General features: G+C 46.2%; 1 protein-coding gene across 1 annotated transcript in view; it reads left to right on the top strand.

Moving 5' to 3' along the window:
* LOC122392628 (neuromedin-K receptor-like) overlaps window positions 1-9,975 on the top strand; it is a gene marked incomplete at its 5' end in the record, with an annotated part of 77,140 nt that extends 67,165 nt beyond the window's left edge. Inside the window, 4 exons of the mRNA XM_043387701.1 lie at window positions 1,997-2,097; window positions 3,579-3,669; window positions 6,590-6,747; window positions 8,258-9,975. Of these exons, the coding sequence (XP_043243636.1) occupies window positions 1,997-2,097; window positions 3,579-3,669; window positions 6,590-6,747; window positions 8,258-8,363 (456 nt within the window). The remainder of the gene's footprint in view (window positions 1-1,996; window positions 2,098-3,578; window positions 3,670-6,589; window positions 6,748-8,257) is intronic.
* Window positions 9,976-12,523: the final 2,548 nt, after the last annotated feature.

Raw genomic sequence — 12,523 nt, 5'->3', positions numbered from 1 at the left:
GCCGCTTGATGACAAGAATTCTGCGTAGGGCGCCTCAGTTCCGAGCCATCAGGGCACGGGCTCTGGCGACCTCCAAAGTGCACTGATGGTGTCTGGGAGCGTGTGTGACCGTCCTGAATGGGTTTGGATGCCTACACCCTCTCATCAGAGGCCCTGTATTAAAGTGCACTGGCCCATGACGAGGAAGGAATGCATATAACTATGCGCATAGTTTAGATTCTTGATTTCTTTCTTGGAAACGTAGCAATCGTAACATTTCAGCAGCTGCACTGGTTTGAGTGTTTTATTTTGCTATTGCCAATCCACAAAAAAAAACAATCGACATTTAGATAAAGGCTTTTTCATTAGGCACCTACAAATTGTAGGTACTTACCTAGAGCTGCATCTGGTTACTTCGTTTTCCGTTGAGCACGCTGCTAATCAAGCGTGATGACTGATTACTGTCTACTGATGACTGATGACTTTTTGTCGAACACGACTTCACTTTAACCCGCGCCCTGCTGGGGGGGGGGGGTGTTTGAACACCCCCCCTTGTGGTTTTTCGCGAATATCTCAAAAACGGCGGCGCGGAGCGCCGCCGTTTTTTGTACACCTTATCATACATCAATTCTACACATGTTGTGAAAATTTCAGACCAAGGTCATTCAAGGTCAGGTCACCAGGTCACTTGAAGTGACCTCACCTCATAAAAAGTTTCAATGTCTGTCATAGCTACACCGAGTGACCGATCGCTTTGAAACTTTCAGCGATTGCTAAGAGCAATAGCATGTACAAAATGTATATCTCAGAATTTTGATATCGATGACCTAAGGTCAGGTCAATTTTGCGACCTCCCCATTATAAGTCAATGGGAGAAAATTGAAATGCGCCTCTTTTGGACGAAAGACATTATAAACACTCCCAAACACCGAATTACAAGTGGTTTAGACACACTGAACATGAAAATGGTGTCCGTGACCCTTGTTTGTGCCCTGAGGTCATCTTAGGTCACGAATGGTATCTAACAGTTTTTCGCAAATAACTTTTGATAGAGGCATGCTAGAGCGATGAAAACGCCTTATATGTGTTCAGCTCGACGATACGGATCGACTGATATGCAACATGACCCTTTCCGGTCAGGTCATGACCTTGACCTGAGGTCAAATTTTCAAGTTGACATTTCAAGGTCAAGTTATAGTTCATTCGATGCGTCTTGACGAGAGGAACACGATGCCGGTAAAAGTAAGCTCGTACAAGGCTTGGGTCAAAAGTTACTGCAGAAAAACGGTTTCCGAAAAAATCGGCTATTTTTGCAGTTTTTGCCCCCTGCAGGCAAAACCGTTGACGTTAGGTCAAATCTGAGAGAATTACTCAGAAAGGGCGTTAATAGGGCTATCGAATGCACTTTTCCGCGGCGCTGTAGCTCTATTGGTTCCCGAGTTATGCGTTAGCTTCTTGGAAATTTTCGACATTCGACCTGGAAATCGGCGAAATTTTGCCTTCAATGACCTCTGGTGACCTGACCTTTGACCTGACCAAAAAATTGACCGAAGTGATTTCGTCATTATTTTTTACGCTCTTTCGAACGCCGCCTTCCGCATATCGCTACGTGGCCCAGGAGCCGAGTTACAAGGGGGGGGGGGTGTTCAAACACCCCCCCCCCCCAGCAGGGCGTGGAAATCCAGGACCCCCAGCGGGGCGCGGGTTAATTAAGCGTGGTGACTGATGACTGTAGTGGATGAGTGCTAACATGTTCCGGCCAAGTGTGTCCTTATCCGGCGCTGCTGGGAGCTAAAGAGTTGAACATGGGTCATACCCTGACCTTGCAGTGCGATGATTCGGTACTCCCAAATGCTGAAGATGCTGGTGACCTGCCCTGACCACTTGTTCCCCGATCCACTGTCCCTAGGTGCTCAAGGGGTGGCCTGCCCTGACCGAGTGCGCCATGACCCTGTGCCCCCAGGTGCTGAAGGGGTAGCATGCCCTGACCTTGTGCGCCCTGATCCTGTGCCCCCAGGTGCTGAAGATGCTGGTGATCGTGGTCGTCATGTTCGTCATCTGCTGGCTGCCCTTCCAGCTCTTCTACGTCGTCTTCTCAATCTTCCCGAACATTGGAGAGTACGTACTTATACCTACCTAAAGGCGCACCGGTGTAAAACTGGGTCGCAGGTGGAGGTGTATAGAACTAGTGCTCGGACACCATAAATCCACCGTGAGCTTTCCTAGATCAGTGTCGCATCAGTGTCAGAGTTGACACAACCTCAGCATGGGGATGCGGAGCCGTGGAAATTTCAGACGGCTCCGGCTCCGGCTCCGGCTCCGGAGAAAAAAAATCGGCTCCGGCTCCGGCTCCGGCTCCGGGTGAAATATCATGGCGGCTCCGTCTCCGGCTCCGGCTCCGGGCAAAAATGTGCCGGCTCCGGCGGCTCCGGCTCCGGCTCCGCACCCCTGAACCTCAGTGCAGTGAGGCTTTCAATTGGCATAAAAGATCACGATCACTGATCAGTGTCACATAAGACAACACTGTCATAATGACATCTTGTCAGTGACGCAATTGACAACACGTCAGTGAACGTTTCAATTGACGTACAAAATCAGTGTCACATTTGACCATTTATACGTCTCGGTCTCTCCTATGTTTGTCAGCTAGCATTTACTTCCGAAATTTTCTTCTTTGCTTATATAGAAAGGGTTTTACCTACGTCCCATTGTATTAAAAAAATGCGTATTTACTTGCTGTGATCGATACGTCTCTTACCTGCAACTCGCATTCCTGTTAATCTTGTTCACTTTCTTGTACCGGAGGGCATACAATTTCGTTTTATTCACGCTTCAGATTCTGCAAATGTTGCAGAATGATATCGCAGTGTTTATTCTTTCCGAAAGGGGATAAAGCTTCTGAATCAGGAGTGGACCTTCCAAGAGCTTTTCTGCTATGAAACCGCTGGCTTTTTACTGGGTCAAATCGCGAACTGGTATTATATAATACTGAACGAGGCCGGTGTAAATAAATTTTCAAGACCGAGGTCCTTACTGGATTTTTGAACGAGGCCGAAGGCCGAGTTCAAAAATCAGTAAGGACTGAGGTCTTGAAAATTTATCACCGGCCGAGTTTGGTATGTATTTTACTGTATGCCAACCATAAATTTATTTTCTGGACCGAAGCTCTTAGCCGACTTAGGAACGAGACCATCCCAAAATGTTGGCTTTAGTGCATTCTGGTAATGCATTTTTGACCGTGGTCAATTTGCTTACACCAGTTATTACCACACCCCTCAGGCTAATGTATTTGAATAGGCCAGGCATACAGTAATTTATAAAAGCCTTCATTATTGGGGCCCCCGTGACCTGGCTTGAGTCTTTTGCAGAAGGATAGGCTCTTAATTGCTCCCCAAATGTAAGGCTTGCGGGATGATTAGAAATTCATCCAAGTCTACACTGCCAGTGAGTCATTTAGTGCATTACATAACTGCGCTTTGGACACCATGGTTTTCTGGGAACCACCGACACGTGCATTACATAACCGAGCTTTATCAAACGCCTCAACATTTTTGGAGATTGGTCGATATTTAGTAGCTGACGGCCTTGTTGTGTTTCAGATTTCGCTACATCAACGTCATCTTTTTCTGCTCCCACTGGCTGGCCATGGCCAACAGCTGCTGCAATCCGTTCATCTACGGCATCTACAACGTAAGCTTCTGAGTTTTTTTTTAAGGCCTTCAATTATTAAATGCTTATTTTTTTAAACGCTAGATTAGAGGTTAAAAGAGGAAATTCGGTTCATCCCCCGACGTTTCCGTTTCGAGTTTATTGCTTATTCATGGGCGTATGAGGTACATACAGCATAATTTCCCTCGTGACTCATGCATAAACAGTAAATACGAAACCGGTCGGGCATTACCTGAATTTTCTCCTTCAACCCTGAGCTTTAAATGTATGAATATTTAGGTTGAATATCTTACAAAACGGTTTACATTTGTCAATGTATTTATATTTTAAACGTATGTCTGGCAAAACTTTTCATCCATTCTCAAACGGTGCTTTGTGTTACGTCAGAGCCGTAAAACTAAGCCCGATTCTCTGACAAATCTGGCTGCATAGCCGTTTGAGAGGCATCCCTATTTGATCTACTGGTCATATGCCTGAGCTGACCTCTTATCCATAATTCGCATTTAAAATAAAGCAAATATTCTAAGAATATTTAATGAAACTGGCTTTCTCAAGCTGGCACAGACGGTTATGCAATCGGTCCACATTAGTCTATACCAAATAACCTTGACATGCTGGCAAATGCCTAATGAAATCACTTATTCCGTCCGTCGCATCCACTGAACTCTAATATATACTGGAAGGAGCATTGGTGACTTGTTTTTGTCTATCGATTTCCGCCATGTTGTGTATACCAGACATATAAATTGCATGTACGGTAGCAGAGGTGCAGTTTAGTGAGAGGTACACTACTCAAAAGTGCTGCTGCTTCATGCTTGCAGTTTGATTGCAGTGATCAACTTTTCAAGACTTTGGTATACACAACATGGCGGAAATTGTTAGACATTCTGGCCATTCTGGCCCATATACGGCCAAGGCGAGTGCCTCCCCCTGGGCCCGATTTCACCAAGTGAATATATTCTTGGTGTACTTTGGAAAAGTACACCGACAAAGTACGACAATAATACTATTCGGTTTCGCCACAGGAATATATTCAATACGCCCGCTTTACGTACTTTGGGAGCCACCGGCGCGCATGCATATATCTTTTCTTGTCGGGGACATGCAGTCACTATATTTTTCCGTATTTAAAGTCAACGAGCTTAAATGCTCAGATATACAATATTATGGAAAAAATTTCTAGCTACGCTAATAAGAATTAAATTTGCTGATCATGCAAGAGGAAGTACCTAAACAAATATTGCTAATAATGCTCTTGATTTTTGCTGGGAGCATGACATTCCAAAGCCAAAAATGTAAACAATCGGCAGCAAGCCGCGCAGCACAGTTGACGTTACTGGCGTGTGTGGGTTTTATTGGATTTTGAATTGATATTAATTTTTTCTTCCAAGTTACTTCTCATTAGATATTGCTTCAATATTTGTTCACATCTTCTACGCAATTCTGGAGTGGTTCAAAGCAAATATAAATATGATTAAAGATTATTTATTATATATTATTTAGACTCAGACAAATATGATTATTTTACAACTTGAATGAAAAGAAAATTACATTGCTATAATTTTGTTAATCTGCCTTAATAAAATTGAAAACAAATTTTGCGTTTCAAGAGAGAACAATCGCCATTCTTTTGGTATCTGTGATGCCAATCTCCAGAAATGTCCAGATTGTGTTCCAGCGCCTCCAGTGAAACCTCTGGTAGAGCCTCCAGTCAAGAATTTCTACTGGAGGCGCTGGAACAGGCCCAAAGTCGAACAAGAAATGCCATTACTTGATGCACCTATCTTATATCTAACTACCGATCACTGGCGATAGCAAGAAGCACGGCCGACTAGCCGACAAGTTATCTGAAATATTACTTGAATCAAGTTTTTACATAATCGAAGGGTCTACCGACGACTTCAAATATGGAGAATATTTCGGAATCATTCGGCAGACTGAACCTGAACGGAAGCGGGAAGCCGGTGATAAATTGAATCATTTGGCCACAACACACACAAAAAAAATATGGACATTGGACAGCATATGGGTACTGCAAAGAAATAGCAAAAGTGGGCGATGAAAACGAATGTAAACGAATGCGTTGTGACTTGTGATGCAACATGCTGGGCATGTCAATCAAGGCGTTGCTGGACTGGACTTCAGTCCTTCCTCTCGCCCTCGCCAGTTATTTACTTCCTCTTCGGTAAAACGCTGTATAAAGAGCACGGTGTAATAATCACGGTGAGAAAGATTTGAAACGCTTTTGGCCTTTTGTGTTATCAAAATACAATGTGAACTGTCGTTTTTTTAAGTGGAAAACTCAATGTAATTGGGAATGCGAATGAAAAAAGGAATTCCCTGTTGTGTTTCTGCATGATGGGGTGATTTTAATCGCAGTGATGCCACGATGAGATAAGCCTTATAAAAATAGCTATTCTGGGGTTTAATTTCAATATAAGCCCTGACACACGATACCCTATATATCCAGCAAGAAATAACCATTATGACATCAAAAACTTTTTGCGTAGCCTGTGGCATGTTTTTATCATACGTTGCATCGACGAAGTCATTAAATTTGTAACATTATCATACAAAAAAATTGATGTATGCCAAGCTGTTTCTCAAAGTATGCCACAAAAAGTAGCATACTTTCAATGCTAGCAAACTCGGCAAACAGCTAATGAAAAAGCAGATCGGCGTACCAGAGGTACCTCAAATGTAATAGCATGCCAAAAAACGACGGACTTATGCAGTCATACTTTGTCTTTGTCTTGAATAAGTATCCCTGTACGGAGTTTGGTGAAACTGAATATGTCATAATATGCCAAAAGTGAATATGTACGCCGCCGTAATGGAATATATTCACTTGGTGAAATCGGGCCCTGGTCGCATCCCTAACTTTGCCAACTACCCTGACGTAATTCGCGTGTGACTGACATCTTTGCCGATCCCCTGACAGGAGAAGTTTAAGCGCGAGTTCAAGAACAAGTTCCAGAAGAGCATCTGTCACGAGGGTCGCTACTCGATGGAGCCGCAGTCGTCCGATATGGAGAACGGCTCCGAGGAGCTGCGGTCGCGCTTCTCCCTCCAGAGGTCCCTCAGGAACAAATTCCTCGGGTGAGCGGCATATTGTGTCATGGCCTGTGCTTGCGAAATGCAAATAAACCAATAAGCCTTGCCCAGCCTTGCCAATACAATGCATACTTATATACCTACAATCTACATTCTACATATTTCGGCATTTGCAAACCCGGGGGAACTTATATGCTTGAACTCAAATTGTAAAAGGTACAGTTTCGTATAAAAAATTTTTTAACGATATCTCGGCATTTTTTACCCACTTCCATTCCTTTTCCACATTACGGGTGCTTTTCGCTTGCTGATTATTTACTAGAGTTAGCGCCAATGTTTTCATTGAAACACAGTGGGGCATTTCGAAATTCATGCCTCAGAAACTTAAAATTAAAACTCCGCCACATCATATCGGCGAATTAAATCATAAACCCTCATTTTCACCGTGAGCGTTACATAAGAATTACTCTCGACGCAGGTGGCAGTCCTTCATGTGCTAGACAAAATGCCTGGCTCGCTCATTCGTCAGAGAAGCTCATTATCCACAAGATTTGAGCGATGCTACCGTCAGCACCGTTCCTGCCGGGATATTGCCTATTCTTTCTCAACATTGGCAGCCTCTGACTTGATGCATCACGGGTCTTTTCTCTTCTCGACATCCAGTATAATAAACTGGAACTCAGAAATAAATTTAGCGCGAGTGTGGAAGCACGGTTTTCTTTTTTCATGGGAAATTCTAAGCTATTATATAGGTAAGTTGCTTACTGCTTAGGGATCCACGATAGGTCTATTCCTTAGCTTGTATTGTGACCCAGAAAGCTCGAGTGATGCATTTATTACGGGCTGTGAAATGTATTGGGATGCGCTACATGCGACGTTATTTTGGTGTGAGGCGCCGCTGCTTGTCTCCGAAAGACGATAGTCACTGGCTCAATAGGTCGGCGAGATGCTATATCCATTCATTGACCGATCGGCTTTAGGGCAGCTACTGATGAAACGTTTGAGGAAACAAATCAGGCATTGTGAGGCTGAAGTTACCTCTGGACCTAACTCACCGGGTTTCGGAATTCTGCCTGTCTGACCATAATGGGTCAGACCACGATTAATAGTGCGACGTGCTGGCTATAGCCCCCAACTTCTCCAAATATTCGAACTCGTAAACTTTCAAAGTGCAAACTTTGGTCGTTAAGTTTCTTGATTACTATAGTGCTACGCAAGGTCTATGGGTTTTACTCAGAAAACCTTCTGAATGGTGTGCTATACTTATAGGAGTCATTATATATGACCTTACCCGACAAAGCTTCGTGCTCACTTCAACCGATTTATTAACTGGCCTTTTTACACTCCGGTCTCCAAAGAAAATGTTTCCTTTAGCGATCCTGCGTGCCATTTGCCAAGTTTTAACCAGCGACGAGCTTGCGAAATGCGTGATGAATCACACCCAGCAGTGACAAACTTACGAGTTTACGACCCTGCGTGTTTCGTCGTAACCTGTAACGAACGCACACCTGCTTGTCTGTTTTAGTGTCATTGCTGACTGGTGCCGCTCCCTCAGCGCCTCCACCAAGACCACGCTGGACCGCGCTGCCTCTGTACCGGGCAAGGAGCTGGAGCCACTGGCTGGCGGCGGGCCGCCAATCAACCTCACGGGACCCGATTGATGCCAGGCGGCGGCGGATGGCCGCCCCCGCCCCCGCCCCCGCCCGGCTGTCACCGTGACCTGGGGTCATACCGGAGCAGTGGAATCAGTCCAGTGGACGGCCGGTCATGCACCGAACGGAGAAAACCAGCCGCGAGCAGGCAACGTCCTCACTGTGTCAACACCGGCCGGCCGCAGCACTGCCATCTGACGGTAGAAAACGGAACTGCCGCTTGTGGAAACTACCGCGAGGTGGTGCTAAGAGGCAAAGCGTGTCCCGAGGCTGGGAGAATCAATGTCGGGGGTTCGCCTGCCGTGAGATTTTTGTTCTATGGCGATGTTGTGTTATCTGTGATGCTGAGTTGTAAATAGTTGTGGGACTGTGGTGTGCATAAAGAAACTTGAGGTTATTCGTGGCGACAATGGACAGTGATCAATGTGCGCCGGTACCTATACGTAATGTGAATTTCGGGTCCAGGCATGGTTAAAGATTCGGTCCTAAACGCATAGAAGTAAGCGCCTGACAATCATGGGCATTGGGCACACCTTCCTTCATTTTCAACCCCCATAGGGATCAAAACCTTCTCATCCACGCCTCTTGTCCCCTGATCCAGATCCTTCTCCTCCACGCCTCTTGTCCCCTGATCCGGGCCGGACGGTCACATCTGCCGTTATCCCACGTACCTAGGTAGCTCTTCAGGAGCAGGCCCATCGTGCGATGACGTGACCGTTAGCGGGGCCGGGTGGCCTGTCCACAGTGACGGGCTCTGAGCCCCCGTGGTGAACCAGGGTGGCCATCCAAACCAATGTCTACCATTGATTCCTTCATTCCTATCATCTTTCCGGCTCTGCAAAGGTCTCATTCGACCGAAAGAGCCTAGCCCTGCAAAATAAAATAAACAAACTTGACTGTCTTGGTAGAAAGCAATCACCAAACTTATCGCATAGCATAGCATAGCGATTTATGGATGTAATTCAAAACCTTCTATGAACGTCAAACGCCTAGCAACCCACCTTCGATGAATATTGCATGCTTAAAAACCCATGCCACTGGACCGAACATGTAAATAAACCCTGTACAAATCGATTGGGGGCGTGGATTTTCACAAAGGCGCACTTTCAAAAGGTGATATGTCTTGTGCTACAGCTAATATTCTTGTTGTTGCCTGTTTGTGTTGTGCATTGTAATTTCTATGTTGCATTGCTTTTTCATCCCGTGATGCGTAAAGGAAATGGGTACAGCTTTTCTCACTGTGTGATAGTATCGTGCCAGCAAAACCGAGAATAGACCCAAGACTTTGTGATCAGTTACTCGTAAATTAACACACCTACTTCAAAGCTATTGAGAACATGGGAGGGGAGAGTCATCTCAAGACGAGCTTGAATGGAGCGTTGCGGACCTTTGTGTGTGGCATTCAAGTGACTGCTGCCATATGAGCCTTTCGACTATTCTCGGTTTTGTCGAAATGATACCTACCACGCCGAGTGAAAAGGCTGTACCTATAAGCTACGTTGGGAAAAATACGCTGATATGTATGGGTTACCACGGACAATGTACAGAACAATGCTGGTGTATCATCTACGTCAGTCACAGTTGATGTACTATGAACTGTAATATAGCGTCAGGATACTAATTCTACTGTTGTAGGGGAAGTGTGTAAATGTGACGTCTGACGATGCTTTTGTAAATAGTTTTCAAATCTCTGGCATGTGCAATCGCCTTAGTAATTCCGTTTAAAAACACATTGAAAGCAAGTGCTTCTTGCAGCAGAGTTCGAAGTAGCAGCCACCACCTGGGGCAGATTAACTTACAGGAACCCGCTTAATAATTTATTTTAATGTCTAGTTACGGGTTATTGGTTTGACATTTTTCTCTTATGTGATATACTTTGGGGGGTCGTCATCTTGCCTGCTAGGGTCTCATAATCTTCAATGCGTGTCGATGGCAGGGATACTGTGTTAGCGACGCAGATCCTTCGCTGTTGAAACCGAACGCAAATGTACATGTAAATCCATGTAAATACTTCTTCGGTGTATTTACGAAGAGTCGAAGGCGGGGCAGGGTGGGTATGTCACGTGTTAAAATAGATTTTCCGCTTCCCCTTCGAGCTGCCAGCAAACATAGAGACAATTAGCTATGCTATGCGTAACCAATCTCAGCGCAAACCTCACAACCAACTCCCTCCAGGAAAACACTGTAGCTGTACAAAAAGGGGCTATTGGTATATTCAGCCCAAATGAACACGACACAAACATACTATAGCAAGTATACATGTCTCAACCGAGACTGCCCTGCCAACGGGCCGCCACCCCTCCCCCCGCGCGGCGCAATGGTGTCCCCACCCAAACTAGAAACCCTGTCGTGTGTGTCCTCCCCCGGAAAAAGTCCTAACTAGAAAAAAACCGGGGGACCTAGTTGGGGAAAAAACCACATTTTGTGGAAAAACCCATCTTTATTTAAGAGTGTGGTGCGTGTAAAAAAAAGCCCCAAAATGGTGGTGGGTGGGTGGGAAACGCAAAAACATTTCAGAGCGAGAACACTGCTGACTTGCGTCAGACCGGGCGACTTAGAACAGAGTGACCACGCAAATGCACTCAAACCCCGCGCCGTCACCGTCACGTGACACGAGTCGCTCCACCAATCAGAGGAGGCCGCCGCCTTAGCGGCCTTGCCGCCCGGGGGCGCAGGCGGCCGCCCGCCTGCCGCCGAACGCTGCCCGCAGAGGCCGGCCCGGCTCCGGGGCCGCCCCAGAGAAGACGCTCGTAGTGTCGCGGAAAAACCGGTTATATCTTGTCATATATAACCGGGCGTATTTTCCGCTTCCCCTTCGAGCTGCCAGCAAACATAGAGACAATTAGCTATGCTATGCGTAACCAATCTCAGCGCAAACCTCACAACCAACTCCCTCCAGGAAAACACTGTAGCTGTACAAAAAGGGGCTATTGGTATATTCAGCCCAAATGAACACGACACAAACATACTATAGCAAGTATACATGTCTCAACCGAGACTGCCCTGCCAACGGGCCGCCACCCCTCCCCCCGCGCGGCGCAATGGTGTCCCCACCCATTCAATACATCCACCCAGACACCAATGCGCCAAAATAAAACACCCCCTTCCCGAGACCAGCAGACCGAATGGGGGATACAAATTAACACAAAAGACCTATAGTCGCCGCCAGTGTCGAGACCAGTGGCGGAACCCACCCAAATACGTGCTTGGTTGAAGGTAGGTAATTATTTTCTCAACCTGGCCCGAAGCTTACCAGAAACGCCACGATCCCTAAAGCCTGCCAACATGGATGTGAGCGATACAGCGGTCACCATTGAACAACCATATTACGCCATTTATACCGAAGCCCTTACAGCAGGACGAACAACCAGTAGCATTAGCCACTACTGCGATGATAGCCTCCACCAACGAAAGGCCCTCAATATACCCGCCGAAAAAAACCATCCATGAGTTCTGAGGCATCTGACAACAGAAGCTGTATTTTCCTTTACCTTGAACCCTATGCACATGCCTGTCAGCGCGACCATTAATTTTCCCAGAACTTTTGAAGGGATTAGAACAGTATCAACGGAGGTCGTTGACAGCCGCCCAGCAAAAAAAGGGGAGGGCTCTCAGCTCGCTCCAGGAATCAGCGCTCTAAGCCGCCGTAAGGACACCCGCGCTACCGAGCGTCCTAGTGGCAGCCACCTGCGGGGAGACAAGCGAGCCGCCCCATGTCCGTTGTAGAAGGTGGAAGAATGGAGCATCCCGGGCAGCACCCGAGGCCATGAGAAACGGCTTCCCCGGGCAGACTAGCGAGCTGCTTTTTCTTTTATTATTGTTATTGTTATTGTTAATAATTATTGTTATTATTGTATTATTGTTATTATTGTTATGATTTTAGCGCCGCCCCTTAAAAAATCATGGAAACCCATTGGTTGTTAAGCAACTGAAAACAGAGGCCGCAGCTACTGTTACGTGTACCTTAGCCCCTGTGCTACACGTGGCAATGATGACCATGAATGTTTTATGTTACCTAAAAACTTGGCAAGGGGTTAAAACAGTGACCACGAGACTATAGGTAATCAGGTCATAGATAGCCGACCAGCAAAAAGGGGAGAGCTCTCAGCGCGCGCCGGCATCAGCATTCTAAGCCTCCGGAATGACGCCTGCGCTATACCGGCGTCCTG

This window comes from Amphibalanus amphitrite, unplaced genomic scaffold (genome assembly GCF_019059575.1).
Source record: "Amphibalanus amphitrite isolate SeventyFive unplaced genomic scaffold, NRLGWU_Aamphi_draft 000494F_arrow, whole genome shotgun sequence".
Classification (NCBI taxonomy): domain Eukaryota; kingdom Metazoa; phylum Arthropoda; class Thecostraca; order Balanomorpha; family Balanidae; genus Amphibalanus; species Amphibalanus amphitrite.
Note: the sequence above shows the minus strand (reverse complement) of the source record. Positions and strands in the feature narration are given on the sequence as shown.